This window comes from Dendrobium catenatum, unplaced genomic scaffold (genome assembly GCF_001605985.2).
Source record: "Dendrobium catenatum unplaced genomic scaffold, ASM160598v2 fragScaff_scaffold_621, whole genome shotgun sequence".
In the NCBI taxonomy this organism is placed as follows: domain Eukaryota; kingdom Viridiplantae; phylum Streptophyta; class Magnoliopsida; order Asparagales; family Orchidaceae; genus Dendrobium; species Dendrobium catenatum.
In genome coordinates this window covers 10,568,843-10,586,591 of record NW_021319083.1, presented here as the reverse complement: position 1 = coordinate 10,586,591, position 17,749 = coordinate 10,568,843, and the positions used below count along the sequence as shown (strand labels likewise).

General features: G+C 34.1%; 1 protein-coding gene across 1 annotated transcript; it reads right to left on the bottom strand.

The window, feature by feature from the left end:
- Window positions 1-409: 409 nt before the first annotated feature.
- LOC110113388 (DDT domain-containing protein DDR4) lies at window positions 410-12,494 on the bottom strand. Its single transcript, XM_020845950.2, has 11 exons — window positions 12,178-12,494; window positions 11,947-12,057; window positions 6,490-6,576; window positions 6,359-6,396; window positions 6,203-6,284; window positions 5,939-6,045; window positions 2,528-2,687; window positions 2,359-2,451; window positions 2,053-2,161; window positions 1,320-1,362; window positions 410-1,130 (listed from the first exon to the last, which is right to left on the bottom strand). Exons 1-11 carry the CDS (start codon window positions 12,343-12,345, stop codon window positions 611-613), a joined length of 1,518 nt encoding a protein of 505 aa, XP_020701609.1. The 5' UTR covers window positions 12,346-12,494; the 3' UTR covers window positions 410-610.
- Window positions 12,495-17,749: the final 5,255 nt, after the last annotated feature.

Genomic DNA, 17,749 nt, shown 5'->3' with positions numbered 1-17,749 from the left:
CATATATGTGAAGGTCAACAATGAGAAGAAATTAAGCTTCATAGAATGAGATAAAACTTCCTATCTCAATTCTATCGATAAAAAATTGATCTAGTCGTTGAATCACCTCAAAAACTCTCTTCTCTCCTCTTATTCCTCGTTGAAACACCAAAATGGTCTTCAATTATTCTTTTGGCAATCTCATCATCCTGCATCAAGATTCGTGCAAATCAAATGTGGATCTAAGCCATTTGATATTGCTAATCTTACCACTAATGCCCCACAACGTAGATGTCTAAGTACAATATTCTCCTTTGAAGTACTTAACCAACATAAGAACTTCAGCACAGAATAAAAAAAAAACCAAATGAATGAAGAATTACATTACAAGGCAATGAAGAACTCTTAAAAGAAATGAGAAATTCCTTCCAATTGTTTGGCATATGGCAGAAAACATTCAAGTTTACAAGTACAAAACAGGTCAAATAATTTAAACAAAATTTGATGATTTTACACTGATCTAATCATATATTGCTATGCCACAAAACAGGGATTGGGAACAAAAAATTTCTCTTGCTTTCATATACCGCAATGAGAAAGGAATCAAAAATTTTCATCAACATGGTTTAAACTAGGAAAGATCCTCCCCAGATTCCTCCTCTGATTTGGCAGAAGAAGAGTCCTCAGTAGAACTCAAGTCTACTGTAATTGGTTTGAGATTTTTAGCTGGCTTCTCATCCTCAGAATCTGAGATGACCTCAGTGTAACCTGCATTCTTAGTTGGTCTTTGCCTCATCCTTTTCTTTGTCAGCACATGATAAGCATCAAAATTTTGGCGGCGGCGAGCTGGTTTTGAAGGTGGAATCACATTTTCCTTATCCGAATCAGAGTAAACCTTATTATCATCTTCATCATCGGTTCCCGTGCGATCACCGAATCCATCATAATCATCATCTTCACTGTCACAATTGCTGAGGTTATCCCAGTTCTTCAAATCATTCCTAATCTCAGAACTCTTGAGGTCTTCATCATTGCCAGAGTTTTCATTTAGGGTATCCATGTTTCTTCCATTTGAGGAAGGATACTCCTTACTCAAGCCATTCTTGTCTTCTTCTCCATTTGCCTTTCTTGGTTTCACATTATTTGCTTCCCTGAATCACAAAGAGCTGCCTATAGTTAAGAGAGTTCCAAGTGGATGAGCTTACAAAGAAACAGATTGATTAAAATAATTATAGCTTTAAACAGATTGATTAAAATAATTATAGCTTTAAACAGATTGATTCAAATAAGGATATAAAGCAGAAGGATTAAAAGGTAAAGGAGCATCTGACTAAGCTTACGTTGATATCATTATGGCCTCATCAATAGAGCGATCATACTCATCTGTAAACAAATCAAAATTTATCAGTGACTAAAAGAAAACCTTAGAAAGGCTTTTGCTTATTCTTGGGAAATTTGTAACATAATGAGTAAAGGAAAATCAACAAAGAGACCGCTCACTTGCAACATTGGTATGCATGGAAATTAATGAAATATACCAAATTAATATTTTCAATACTAAATTGACAATAAAGAATAAAAGCAATTTTACATCTAAAATATAAGTATTCATTGCATACCAAGGATAATTAAATTAAGAATGAAGAAAAAACGTAAAGTGATCTCCAATTGTGATCAAACTCTACGGCTTTATTTGGAACAGCTTTCTTAATGCTTCTTAAAGCAGCTTTTTAGTACAAAAATTAAAATGTTTGTACTAGAAAGCTGCTTTAAGAAGCAGTAAAAAAGCCGTCCCAAACGAAGACTAAATTGTTAAAGACAAGAAAAAGTAACTCGATCAATCTAATTGCCCGCCATGGAATAGGTTCATTTCAACCGTTAAAAGCATATTTAAAGCACAATAATCATTCAACATTTCTTCAGAAGTTTAAAAGTGAGGATGAAGTGTTATAAGCATGTGATTCTCCTTACTGATTTGAGCAGGTCAGCTCAACTGATTATGGGCAATTTGGAAGATTGTCAAAATGCTGCTAGAAATATAATGAGATCATAAGTGAGATACATATGCCATACCAAATGTGTATCTTGCGGGCCTACGAGTGCGGCAGGAGCGAGTGGTCCCAACTCTACAATTCAGAAAACCTTCCAATTGTAGAGCTAGCCTCTCTTGCTGGGCTTTCTTCTATAATCCATATAAAGGTGAAGTTAGTAAGGGAAAAAAGTTTGAAAAGAAATAAATGAAATTAAAAAAAAAAGTATCAAGCAGCTCAAAAACACCCTCCATCGCTAAAATAAATAAATAAATATAATCGTCAGTGATATTTGAAGTGGGAGCAACTCTAACAACTACTCTTAGCCATAAAAAACTACAAACTTAACCTTTTCAATTTTCTTAAGAACAGGAAGAATCTTGGCCTTTATAGTCTCCCCTACTAAGGATTCTCCAGGTACCTTGCTTGATGAAAGTCTGTCCTGATGTTTTCCAGAGTAGAAAAGTGAGTTCATGCGATATTAATCCAAATATAAATCATGGGTGAAGAAATCTTACCATTATTCCTTGAAATTCTTCAAGATTAATAGCTATTGTTTCCCAGTGAGAATCAAATGTTGGCGGTTCCACCCAATCCGTTCCTTTTGCTTTCTGTTTAGAGCAGGTTTTACCTATTTCTCTGTACAGCCTATAACCAATTACTCGGTCTCCTTCATACCTTATATAGGTAAATGCAAAAAGCAGAGAAGATTATCATTTCAGAATTGGAACAATAATATAACAATAGGAAAAAAATTCCTACTTTAATGAGTTAAAGTTACTTAAATAAGAAACCCTATGAATAGGCTGTCAATTGAGCCAAGCCATAGGAAGGCTTGAGCTCACAAAAGCTTTTTATGAACGCAATTTTTGGGCTCAAGCTTAAATTTTGGCTAATCCTCGGCTGATCTCAAATAGAGTCCAAACCAACCCATTTTTTGAATTTATGTTTATTTGAAGATGTTATGTAGTTTGTTATTAACATCCCAACACAAGCGATGATATTGCCTATTCAAGTTGTTGAGAATTAATATAAAACTTTTAAATGTGCATCACTAGTAACATGAAAGGTAGATGGCATGCACAAATCCTAAATAATGATAGTATTATTAAAGTGCGTGATCCTGGCAGAAAAATAGCTCTGGCTCAGCCTGTTTTTAATTTGGATCCTAAAAATTAGGCTCACGTTTGATTTTAGCTTGATTTGATATTTTGCAGGCTAATCGAATCAACATATTAAAGGATACAAAGCGTACTAGTGACTCTAAGGAACCAATTCCTAAACTATAACATTTCCTAAACAACAACATGGGAAAAGATAAAATATATGATGAAGAGATATTTTGATCTATGGAATATGATAATAAAAGACAGGAATCATTTCTTTGTTAACTTTTGTAAAAGTAATTGCTAAAGCCTACATGTTTGCCTTAATCATTATTACTGCTGATAAAGTAATGCTACAACTTAGGAGAGTTTTGCAAAAAGATCACAATAAAAAACAAAAGAAATAGCAAAGGTCAGCAAAGTATACTTATCATTCTCAACCTCGCCAAAGAGATGCAAACTTGCCACCAACATTGGAGGGAAAAAAAGAGTAATTTTAATTGTATTTAAAAATTTAGTGTGATGAATACTAAATTTTCATAGCTATATCTATATATAAGCTTTAAATAATGAAGAAATTAAAGCCATAAGAATACAAAGAGATAAAATTACATGAAAGGTCAAAATTAAAAAAAAATTACATAAATATGAGTTAAAAATATTTATCTTTTCATTTCTTCGTCACATCATGTCATAATCAATAGTAGATCTTTATTTCTTGTAATTTATGTCTCTTCATAAAAATATTGATCTTTATATCAATAAGTTCATCATCAAACTGCGGACCTGACTATAAAGTTTTTAGCAGTGAAGAGGTATGACATAAGGTATGATAGGAAGATCCTGACAACCAAGTGGAGTGCCTATGACTCACTGAAATGTTCATCAAACATTTCAATCAGTGGTAGTCTAGCAATTACTAGATAACCGATAAATTTGTGAATGAAATGAAACTTGCATGCTGATTAAATTAGCAAAATTGAGTAGTAGATATGCTGATACAAGTGGCAATTTCATGCAAACAACATGCTACTACCAAACATTTTTGGAAAAATATCTAAAATTCAAAAAAAAAAATTCTGTGCAAATCAAGTAGTAGGCAAACCATCAAGAAATATGGGCAATTGGGCATTTTTGTATTTTTAGTTTTGTAGGCAAGGAAATTGCAAAAAACAAAGGTAAATCTATATTTTTTATATTCTTTGTGTAATAATAAGTTTCTGGTCATATGATTTACTTTTTTTTTAATAACAAATCTATTTCAAATTTTAGAGAAATGTAATGTCTTTATTGATTTATAACTATAAAAAGAGATAAAAGGCCATAAAAAAAATTTGTTAGGTGCACGCAAGAATCCCAGAAAATGGTGGAATGAAAGACAACAGTAAGGAGGGTGATTAAAACTTGCAAAAATTTTATGAAAGCCTCATGAAGATAAAATTAATGGTGCTATTCAACAATAGAAATCACAAACCCAAAGTAGAGCATTATCGAACCAATATATAGCTTTAAATAGTCCACATATGATGGCCACTCCTATGCACATGTCAATACCCATTCAAAGTTTGTCAGATGATGTCTTCTTTCAAAATTTCGATGTCAACAGTTGATCCAGCAATGAATGCAGGGTTGAAAGAGCATATAACTGTCATTGTTTTGGCTTGCAAGTTACCCCCAAGACTCCAATAGGAAAATTCAACCAAGTCTCGATGAAATTTTTGTGTGGGAGAATCAAGGTGATTTGGGAAGGATATGTGAGGATGATAGTAGAGAAAAGAATATATTTTATTAGGGGGGGGATTTATAGGATATACAGTTGTATTTGGTTGATTTTAATTTGGGAAGTAGGTAGTTAAGATATGGTTTTGTGATGAAAGGCCCTATGGGAAATATTTAAATAAGATGGCAGAAAGGAGGTGCGGTCAGGGGATTGTTGGTGGGTTTCAGCCTTAGGTGAGAATTAAATCCATGAAGAAAAAAGGGTGATGGTGATGACCATGAGATGGAAGGTGGTAGGATGAAGGTGAAGGATTAGAGTATGGGGTCGAGAAGCCTAGTATGATGGTAGGAAAGGTTAGTAAAATAACAGTTTAACCAAGAACACATCATGTAAAGTCTATGGGTTGAAGTTTGCTTCGACAGCACTTGGGCGGGTTGCAACAAACAATTCTTTTGATTTGTTTATGATTTATTGAGGATAGAAAAAGACTTACTCTTACTTGAGAAAAAAGAAGAGGGAATAGAGAAAAGAAGATGGTTGAGAACCCTAGAGTTGTAGAGGATTTACCAAGCAAGGAGAAACAAAAAAGATCAAAGGGGCTTGAAGGGGTCAGCCAAGAAGGGAGGGAGGAGAAGATGATCTTTCTATGAAGATCTTATATTAAGTATTCAATGAATTCCTTCATCAACGAGGGTCCTATTTAAATAGTGGAATATAAGGAAGTCCATCCTATGTCCAAAATCCCCCCTTGATTTCTATACAAAGCTAAATAACACAAAATTCTTCACATTCCATGCAGATGAAACATAAAAGAAAAATAAAAATAAATTATGTCCACTGAGAAGAATGAAGCCAAATATATAACAGCAATGTAATTTGGACAAGTATGTTAGTGTGTCCTACATCACATTTGAATAGGCAATCAACAACCAGCGTAAAATTTGTCAAACAATCATAATCATGTAACGAAAAGCATTATATTGCATATATAACTCCTTAGAATATATATAACATACATATAGAATAATTTGCTTATCTATGAGAAAGTGTTGAACAATATGACAGAGCAAAAAGCATAATGCATAAAATCAAAGCTATAATACCAGTAAGTAACTCCACTATCACCAACCTCCATCTTTTCCTTTCGAAAAGAACCAACTATGGTTCCCTTTTTCAGCTCTTCTGCTATAAATTGCAATATATCATCTTGCTGCAAGGAAATAGCCAACTTCCATAAGATATTAAGAACAAGGAAAAGAGAAGGAAAGTTAACCAAACTTATTGGAATTTTGACTCGCTCAAAAAGGAATGGTAATGGTAGTGATGCCATAGATATTAATTATAAATATCACAGTCAGAAGAATAACCTCTGCACGAATATCACAAAGTGCTTTTAAGATCAACAAACGAGTAGTTGGATCAAGTTTCTTGTATAATGGTATCTCCCTCCTGCACAAATTAAGGAAATGTTACATAACTAAAATGTAAAAACCACGAAAGGCGTAGATCGGATCTATAAATACCCATGATCAGCTCTTAGTGGATTCTCTCCTTCAGCAACCTGGTCAAGCCATTTGTATAAGTTAAATTAAACTTTATCGTTAAGCACAATCAAAAGGTTAATCAATCTATTGAGTCAAGAACTTCAACCAACCAATGACCACCATTTTGCAAGCTTCCTGCAAACAGATGTGATCCATGCATCAGGATCTTTCAAACTTTTATTTATTGGAGGAATTCCCTGCCAACAGTGCACCCTCAGTTTAGTACACATTAGACCGACTATAAATCTTATTTCCATATCATGTGTGATAACATGAACAAATTGCATATAAAAAGGAGCTAGAAAATAGAGAACTATCTAGCATATTCAAGCCATAAAATTGTGAGATGTATAATGAATAGACATAATTACTAAATTTAGAGGCACCTTGGTGATGAATAGTCTCCTACAAATTAATCTTTACAAGTCATTATCATCATTTTTATATTTAACCAAACATTTTTTACAGCTTTATGAATCCTCATTCTTCTTTTGATCCTATTGAGTATTACTTAAGGTGTTAAGCCTACTTAGCACGAATCTTCTCACCCAATTTTTATCCATGCAACCTTTGTTTTATCTTTTTTTTTACTGTTTAATTCTCCAACATTAACTTTATCTACTCACTTTATTAGTTTATTTTCAACCATTTATTATATATGCCAAAATTATCTTAAGTATTTTCCATTACCTTATCTACAGTAGATGATATTCTCATAATCCCTTTGGTTTAATCATTTTTCAATCTATCAATCTTAATTTTTTTCATACAGACATCAATCTTAAAATTCCCTCTCAGTCAAGCTCAACTTAGCTATGAGTGACATCTTTATCACCCAACCTTCAAATCTAACAAAATAATCATCTAAATATAATCTTATACAATTTACCTTTAAGACTAAAGTATATTTCATATTGCACATTTTAACAATACAATCTTAACTCTCAAAGTTATAACCTCACCCATATCATCTTTCTTGTTTACAGTAGATCTAAGTTATTTAAACTTAAACCTAAACCATTCAGGTACAACTATATCGTTTAGTAATATTGGTCATTAATTATTTATATAAACCCAAAAAATATACAATATTACAGACTTACTCTTTATTTTACAAATCCTAAGATATTTTCTTTATTATTCAAACTTTTCATTGATTTGAATAGTTGACTTGTCATTTCGAACTATGTCAAGTATGAAAAGCAAGCATACATCATACATCATAGCCCAACACTTTGAATGTCCTTTCTAAGCATGAACATAGCCGGTACAAAAAGATAAAGTCTAAACATTGACCATTGATGTAATCATAATGTTACTAAAATTATTTCATTGCTCCACAATTGCTTCTAATAGCTAATGCTTCATCATACATAATTTTAGTCATTTTGACATATATATTTAACATATTTTTTCCTTAATGAGCATCAACACCCAAGATTAAAGCGAAAGACATAACAACTCACAGTTAGGGCTCAGGATTCCATCAAGATAACCCGCTTTCGACGCTCACCTTCCTAGATACACACACATACAAATTGTCTTCATAAAGGATATTACAAGTGTAGAATTAAATTTATCCTGCAATATTGAGATAATTCCTCTAAGTTAATATTCCATTATTCTCTCTCTGTCATAACTTCACTATATGGGGCATAAATTTGATTCACAGAAATTCAAACATGCCAGAAGACATTCCTTATTCATAAATATTAAAATGTTTACTTACAATCATTTGGCATTCTCTTAATCTTCAAACTCTAATAAGAATACTTGCTGAACAAAATATTCATATAGTCATAATTCTCAAAATAACAAATTATATCTTATTTGGACATAATACTTTACCTTATGCATCTTTTTAGAGCTAATTTTAGATTTATTTATAGCATACCTCATATTCTTATCATTATACTCTTAAAGAATTAATTCCAAAAAAAATATCTTTCAAGATAGTACTTTCATATTCAATTAATGTGTTCATTTTTAACTAAGACAATAATTATATTTGTTTTTAATGCATCCAACTTGATAAAAGTTATAAATCTCTTTTCTCTTGCTTAACTATTTTATGCATCTCCTCCACTCTTTTATTATTAGTTAGCCAATTATATAAACAATCAAAAGCTTTAACTTTTATGTTGCTTATTATATATTTTTAAATTTTAATATTATTTTGAAGACTAAAAAGATGCTAGATGTGTGGAGAATAAATGTGTTGATTCATATTTTTAAAAATAAAGGTGATGCATAAGATTGTGCGAATTATAGAGGAATTCAGATGATGTGTCAAACTTTAAAATTATGGGAGAGAGTATGGAGCATATGTTACGACGTGATACTAATGTTTCTCAAAATCAATTTGGATTCATACCGGGTAAGTCTACTATGGAAGCCATACATTTATTGAGAGGTTTGATGGAGAAGTATAGAGAGAATATGGAGGATCTTCATATGATATTTATTGATTTAGAGAAAGCATATGATAAAGTTCCAAGAGAAGTGCTATGGAGAGTTCTAAAAATGAATGGAGTTAATAATGCGTATATTCAAGTCATTCAGGATATGTTGCCAGAGCTGTTACTAGTGTTCAAACACAAGGTGGTTTGGCCAAGTATTTTCCAATTTCAGTTGGATTACATAAAGGATCAGCCTTAATCCCATATCTTTTTGCTTTAGTCATGCATGTTCTTACTAGAGATTTGCAAGAGAATGTTCCCTAGTGTATATTTTTGCTGACAATATTCTTCTTGTTGATAAGACTAAAGCGGGAGTTGAAGGTAAACTTGAATTATGGAGGTTAACCTTAGAGTCTAAAGGTTTTCGTTTGAGTATATCTAAAACCAAATACATAGTGTAATTTTAGTAGTAATAGATCTAGTGGGGGTTTGTGACTTTGAACGATCAAGTCATTAATAAGAGTACACGTTTTAGATTTCTTGGGTCTATTGTTAAAAGTGATGGTGAAATAGATGGGGATATTATTAGAAGAATTCAAGTTGGATGGTTGATATGGAGGAATGCATCAGGCTTGTTGTGTGATAGAAAAGTATCACTCAAACTTAAGGGAAAATTCTATAAGATGGTGGCTAGACCTGCAACGTTTTATGGCGCAGAATGTTGGCCATTAAAAGAGAAGCATAATTATTAAGTTAAGTGTTGCAAAGATGAGGATGCTCAGGTGGATGAGTGGCTTTACTCTTAGAGACAGGATACGAAACGAGCATATACGTGAAAAAGTTGGAGAAGCGCCAGTGGCAGATAAGATTAGAGAGAGTCACCTTAGATGGTTTGGTCACATAAAACGACGGCCTTCCGATGACCCAGTTAGGAGAGTAGATGTATTAGATTTGACTCATGTAAAAAAAGGTAGAGGTAGACCTAAATATATTTGGTTAGAAAATATTAGAAATAACAATTCTTTATTAGATCTAAATGAGAATTTAACTCTTAATAGGACACAATGGAGAAAAAAGATTCATGTAGCCGACCCACGTAGTGGGATAAAGGCTTGATGTTGTTGTTGTATTATATATTTTCAAATGCATCAACCAAATATAACTCAAGAAACAAGTAATGTTTAGAAATGCATCACCACATAGATACGGTCAAGTTAAATGCATCCCAATACTCATCCAAAGGCTATATACAGAAAAGAATGAATAGCAAATTTAAAAAAACCCACAATTTGTGACCTGTTTATCATTGTTACAGAGCATAATATACCTAGGTAATTTTCTATAAATTAGTGAGCATTGCTTTTTATTGGTCGTCATGATAAAAATGGAAAAAAATAGCAAGAACAATGCAACTCGTTCTCCATCTAGCACTCAAATGCAGGATAGAAGTGCTCAAAATTTCAACCACCAATTATTTAGCTTAGGTTCCGTGATTGCTCTATAAATACGGCGTCTTCCAAATTGTCAATCATGGAGGACAGTTTCCATTGATTGTGTAGGAAAAAAACGCACTAAGACAAGAACTAGCAATTTAATTTAAGACTGAAAAACACATAAGAGTTTAGTTCTATTTCTAATTTTCCAAACTAGCCATTTGAAAAACACTCACACAAAGTAGTGCATTTAACTACCCAGATCTTAGTTTGCAAGTAAACGCATAATATTTTTTTAAGGAACTCTTTGGCTAGCACAAAAGAATACCAAGCTGTTTGGTTGAATGCTTATACACTCATTAGTCCCCACGTGAAGTTAAAATGAAATAGTTTTCTTGAAAAATCAGAAGTTCTGGTGAATTTCCAAGAGAAATGACACGTTTAGGTGGATTTCCCGTATAAAATAATAAAATTTAGCTGTAAAAGAAGATACTGGAGTGCAATTTCAATAAAAATAATCCACACCAAATCCAGAAATGTAATGAAAAGATGCAATGCTTATATTCTGGGAGGCTTTTTTACTCAAATCAGATTATATTCGGATATTTACAAAAGAAAAGAAAAACAATTGTAGTGAACCAACACAGCGAAGCAAACTTAAAGCTATTGCATTCATATTTTAAGAACTGAAACAGCCAATTTGCTTTCAACTTCCATGAAGAATACATATCATCGGTCAAATGAATAATTCATATCTCCCCTTACCTTCATTTACTAAATATTTTCCTTTAAATCATCAACTTCATACAAAGCAAACAAATATCTAGGGCTATAAATGAGTCAAGTTGAGCACCACCATGTTCAAGCTAGTTAATTATTTTCTTATTGAATCAAGCTGAGTTTGAACACAAGTTTAAGGTCATGCTCAAGCTTGTTCATCAAATCTATTATCAAGTTTGAATCTTAATCAAGCCTCAAATAAAACTAACTAAATATATGTGAATACCAATAAGTTAAAACTTATAACCACATCAAGAAACACAAATATAATTATTATTGTACATGTGAATTTGGCTTTATTCATTTTTTTACACATAAATAAAAATAACAAATAAAAAGATCTTTATAATGATTTGTTTTTTTCAATGTGATGACATATTTTTTCTATATTTAACACCATATGCAGCACAACAAGAGCAAATAGAGAATGAATATAAATAAAATTGACCCTAAATAGTTAGGATAAGACTAATGATGATTTATATAATGATTTGATCATTATGACTGCCTATCATTCTTATATTTTTACTAATATACTCTACTAAAAATACATAGGCCCATAAATTTGAAAAAATGATATAAAATGATATATTTTGTAAGCTGATAAAAAAAACATTAAATGTATAAACTCGACTATCAAGTTGCTTGTTTTATAAGAATGACCATGTTCACGACATAAATAAATAAGCAATAGAAAATTCAAGCCTATCTGTTTAGATATGAAGCTTCTCAATTTGTGCTTAAGCTTGTTCAATTGGTTAAGTAAAATATCACAAACGATACACAATCAAACGAGCACAAACTACAAAAAAATGAACAACATAATAACAAGATGCTAAATTTCATCACATCGCCCAATGAGAAGCAAATTCTTCTCACGGCCATAATAAAAATGGGAAACTAAATAATCACCAAAGAAAACTTTCCAGGTACAAGAAAAAACAAAAGGCCCGACCTTCAAAAGCGCAATGTGAATCCGTCCCAAGTTCTTGTTAGCTGCAATAAGAGCCGTCTCAATGTCTTCAGCGGGAATCATCAGATTCCTCGGAATAACCGGCCGAAAAACCTGCAGCGCAAAAAGAACCGCAAATTAAGCGAGAAACTCACCGAAGCCTAGGGCATCCAAAATCGGGACAAGTCACCAGCAACTAAGAACGAAGAAAAATAAATGACAAACGAAGCTCACGCGAAGGAAGTTAAGAACATATGCGAGCTCCCAGCGCTGCCGGAGCTGTATCCTGGCTCGTTGCTCATCAATCAGCAAGGGGTCAGCATTCAGATCTCCAAGAAGCAGTTTTTCCGGGATGCAATTGCTATGGGTGGAAGACCTTAAAAGCCGGCGACCTTCCGCCATTTCAAGCAGCGGAAAGCGGGAAACTTGGGGGGAGAAGAGAGAGAATGTGGCAGGTTAAGGAGATTAAGTAAGAGATTTTGGGGGTAAAGACATAGAAGCGGTATAGGGAAGGTGGACGAGGAAGCGAGGACAAACAGCGAAGAGGAAGAGAAATGAGGCGCGCTATCGAAGGACGATGCCGACCGGTGATATTCTTTTTTTCAAATTGAAGTTAAAAAGGTCTTTAGGGTTGATAGGTGAATGACACGATAATGACACGATCAAATGCTACTATGAGTCACATTGCATTTTAAAAAATTTCTAATTTAAATAAGTGTGTCATAAATTTATTTAATAATAAATGTATCTCATTTATGAAATATATTAATCATATTATATTATAAAGTATTATGTTGAAAGTAAAATAACTAATTTTAAAAATAATAATAAACAAATTATATAAAAATTCAAAGAAAAATAAAACTCGGCAAGAAAATAAAATCAATGCACAATAACTATTAAATTATTTAAGTAATATATTTTTAAATTATATATCTATTATATTTTTTATTTTTTAAAAATGTACAGATAAATGATATGTTCAATATATATCATGCACATATTAGATAAGTGCATATGTTATGTATGTCTGACATGACATACTCTATTATTAATAAAATTCAAAAAATTAAAATAAAATAAATAGCTCTGATAAAATTCTAATTGGCCATATAACACAGTGCATTACTTTTATGATGGATGAATAATTATTTGTGTAAATGAATCATAATCTATATTATCTCACATTGGTGGACCATGTGGCTGGCTTGGGTTGGTTCCATAGACTGCAACCAATGATTGCACGGTGGTGTAATGATTGCACCGCTTGCAATCATTATCGCAATGACCATAATAATGATTGTCGCATAAGCGACACCACTTATGCATAAAAGTGGCCTCCCGGAGCCATCTGATCCTCTACTGTTTTAAGCGGACGAGCGGACCGTGGAATGACGAGATCGTGACCATTCATCGCGAGATCAAAGGTCTTGATCTCTCCACCGCGAACAGAAGTGTAACCTGAACCCCTAAAACATAAATCGTCTCGTTCTCACAAACAACTAGATGGATTTTAATGAAATTTAAAACTTAGATTCTACGAATAAACAAAATTATTTTGGGGGGAGGGGGGGTATTTGGAAGATTTAAAAAAAACTCTCATTAAAAAGTTATATAGATCTAAGTGTCGTGATCTAAATCTAAAGTTTTTGAAGAATCTCATTGTTGGATTTTAGAAATTTTTAAATATCTAAGCTTGTAGACTATCTATGATTAATATTTCTTCAGGAACCCGGGTTTGAGAAGCCTTGGATTGTCCACTATAAGCCTTGGATGGTTTTCAAGAAAGGGTGGCCAAAAATCGATCATCGGTGGTCCTGATCGGTTGGGTTTCACTTGGGAGAAGTGGAGGGAGTCTAGGAGAGCTCTCAAACAAAATATCTCGGGTTGAGATAGACTAGGGTGAAAGCAAGAGCAAATGTCTCCTTCATGTTGCCCTAACAGGCCTATTTATAGACTTAGGCTTATGATCAACATTTAGGATCATCTTAACCATCTTCCTTGGCGGTGGTTTGGGTCAAGGGATCGTTTGGAAAGTTTTAAATGCATTGAATAGAGGGCATTTGACGTAAATAGGTCAAATTTTACCATGAAAGGCTATGTTTGACCAAGGCATGGGTTGACCTAGTCAACATTGTCAATTGGACCCAAATAGGTGGGAGATTGAGTCAAGGATGATTTGAATTTGATTGAAATTTAAAAAAGGGGATTTGGGCTAGTTGGGTCAACCAGGTTGACCCAGGGCCTGGGTATAGGCTCCACAGACTGTATTTGACCTACTGAACTCAATGGGAGGAATCTTGGGCCTGGCTTGGTCAATTTGACCAAGTCAACCCCCCTGACCCAAGTATGGGTGAAAACAATGTCAACAATTCCGTATGTATAAGACAATTAACATTCACTATAATCAAATATCTAATTTTGTTTACAAATAAATTTCATTAATAAATCCTATGACTCTTTCACCATAATTCATATTCCTAAGATAATCCTTGACCTCTAATATTACTTTTGTCATTATTTAGTTAAGAGGCTCAAATTACAGAGGTAGAAGTACATGGTCGGACGTATTTGAAATTTCATCCACTAAAATTTATAATAATAATTATCTCTAATATACTGAAAGAACCATTAAAACATTAAAATATTAAAATAAGATGATATACATATCTTTCTCTCGGAGCGTCGCATCAATGATACACATTCTCTCTTCTTCAACATATTTAAATTCTTTGATAATATTTGTGAACATTTTGCAAATATATAGTGAGTCACAACAAATTGAGTACATTATCATTCTAATTTATAATAATACAATGCATTTATAATAATATTATTGAAGGCTATAATATTTGCGGTGGTTGAGTGAGTAATTTTTTTTTCTTTACGATGCATGTATATCCAACTCACAAACATGTGATTTATGAGAGAGAGAGAGAGGGAGAGAGAAAGAGAGAGAGAGAGCATTAAAATACCAAATCTTTTTTACGTGGAAAACCAGAAGAGGGAAAATCACAAGGCCTCATCCAGGTGAAAAGATTCAACTAAATTTGAGTGAATTATAATGATTGATCCATCCCTCGACATTGGAAGCAATGAAATTATATTAGTTTAGTGAGTTGGGCAAATATCTAGCGATGATCATGTAGAGGTTTGACGGTGTCTGAGACAGGGTAGTGATTCGATGATGGTCGGGTGAGAGTTTGGCAACGATTGGTGGCTGGGGGGTGATCTGAAGATGGTCGGGTAGAAGTTCAGTAGAGGTCGGCAACCAGGTGGTAATCCTGTAGTGGTTAGCGCCCGGGTTATGGTCCGATGATGGTTCAACCAAAGTTCAGCAGCGGTCGACAGACGGGTGGAAGTACAAAATTAGTCGATGGCCAGGGGAAGTTCGATGATGGTCAACTCAAAATTTGGCGATGGTCGACTACTAGGGGGAAGTCCAGCGATGGACAGGCAGTGGTCTGAAGATGGCTGAGTGGAAGTTTGGCGACAGGTGGAGGCCATGTGGTAGTCCATAGGTAGTCAATGATCGGATGGTGGTCCGACGATGGTCAGGCAAAATCTAGAGGGGGTTGGTGGTCGGGTAGTGGTCTGACGATGGTAGGGTGGAAGTCGAATGTCGATCGGTGGAGGTTTCATGGCAGCAGTGTTAGAGTTCTTGAAGTCTCAGAGCTCTCTTCAATCTCTTGCTAAAGGTCCCCCCTCATATATAGAGTTGGAGAATATTTATAAATTTTCATGAGTGACACACCCCATAAATAAGAAGAATACCTAAGGCAGGTTCGGAGTGCTCCATTAGATTGCCCGTATTGATACCACTTTATAGAGTATTTTTTACTATTTTATTGTTATTTTACTGTTTTATTGTTATTGTCATCGATTTTATGAATACTACTGATATTGTTACCAATGACACTACTATTATTACTTGTTGCGTCCAGGAGTATTCGCGGCGGTAGAGAAATATAAGATTTATCGTCTTAGCGTTGTACGAAAATCTGGCACGCAATCAGATAAGGAGAGAGGGTATAACATTTATGAGACACCGAGATTTTTACGTGAAAAACCCCTGTAAAAAGGGGAAAAAACCACAGGGCCTAGCCCAGTTTGAATGAATCCACTATTATTTGCAGTTGATTACAAATGAGGCCCTTCCTTGGGAGAAGGCCTTAGCTTGATGTACATCTTATGGAGTACATTACATGATGTAAATACAAAGACTACTATCAACGTATTCGCTTTGTTGGAAGGACTGCAGTCGGCGGGCGACGTAGGTCAGGAGGACCGTAGTCGGCGGGCGACGCTTAGAAGGTTATTCATCATCGCTTCATTGCAATTTTCATTTTTCAACTTCCATAATCTGATAAAATGAAGAACACAAAATATCAAAGTCAAAACCTTCATGGCTTCATCTTCTAAAGCTAAACTATCAAAAAGTACTAATAGCAATGAGAAACGAGATACAAACAGTGAAATAGATTAGGGAATGTGTGAAGCGTAAGCGTAGACGCCTTCGTTCCGAGTGCCGACGAGACTAAGAGGCGGAGACTGGAGAGGAGACTGAGAGGCGGAGAGGAGAATGAGAGATTCGGAAACCCTAAACAGAACTCAGGAGACGGAACGAGACGAGAAGTCGAGAATCGAGAGGCGAGCCGCGAGAGCTGAGACTGAGAGCATATGAGTCGCTCGACGCCTCGACAGATGCCCTAAATATTTCAAGTCGCGGGTCAATTCGGGTTTTTATCGAGTTTCCGGGTCAACCCGGACCCGACCCGTTATTTAACCGGGTCGACCCGAACCCGAGAATTTCGGGTCGGTTTCGGATCGGGTTTTCGGGTCGGATCAATTGTTGACAGGTCTAATAGTCATGTGATAAAGGTTGGATGAAGATCTGACGGTGGCGACTAGATGGAGAGGGCTTGCCGACAATGGTGCTCTGAAATTCATGCCTTATAGCTCTCTTGAATTTCTAGCCTAAGGTCCAAGTAATCAAAAGATCCATCTCATGTATATAGCATATGTCTATTTATAAATCTTGAGAGTGTTATGCTCTATAAATATGAAGAAGATCTGAAGCATATTTAGAGTGCTCCATTGGATAACCCATATTAATTATCTCGATTATAGAGCGCACCCATTCAACATTTTAGTGCCTCAATGATGTTAAAATTAAGTGATCTTCGGCTCGTTTCTTTTGTCTTATTGATTCACTCGATTTGACAATAAGAATGTAATATTTGGACATCAATTGGCCACTCAATTACTATTCAGAAGCTTTCAAATATGCATCAAGTCATTGATTTGGGCTCATGTTGACACATTTTGAACCGATTCTAGTGTTGTTGGGTTCGCCCCATTAAAATGTTTAGTTTGACTAAAAGTTTACTAAATCTAGAGTTTGAATGGTATTGAATTTAATTTTGAAAGTTTTAAATTTAAATATGCCTCGAAATTCATGCCTAATCAATGCGATTGTTGATAACATATAAGTTGCCCCCATACTATCAAATTTCGAAGCTCATGGAGTCCGAAATTTTGTGTTTGCGCCTAAAATATTTGTGAAGTAAAATTATAATCTCAAAAAATTTATGAGACCCGGCTCCTCCTTGGACAAAAATGTGGATTTCCCTTTAGGTTCACGAATCAAGTAAAATATCTTTAATTATAATTTAAGTGTTTCATGAAGTTGCGGTGTTGTTCATAACAAAAAATGATGAAGAATTCCACTTTGACATAATTTAAATTTCTAAAAAAAGTCATAGAGGCTCTATGGGCTCTAAAAGTGCAAAAATTGAGTCTAGAC

Excerpts from the sequence above, each read along its gene's own strand:
- LOC110113388 (XM_020845950.2), bottom strand. The coding sequence starts at position 12,345 with ATGGCGGAAGGTCGCCGGCTTTTAAGGTCTTCCACCCATAGCAATTGC. Across the intron at positions 6,285-6,358 it reads CCACTAAGAGCTGATCATGG|GAGGGAGATACCATTATACA; the intron begins GTATTTATAGAT and ends TAATTTGTGCAG. Across the intron at positions 1,131-1,319 it reads GAGGCCATAATGATATCAAC|GGAAGCAAATAATGTGAAAC; the intron begins GTAAGCTTAGTC and ends TTTGTGATTCAG.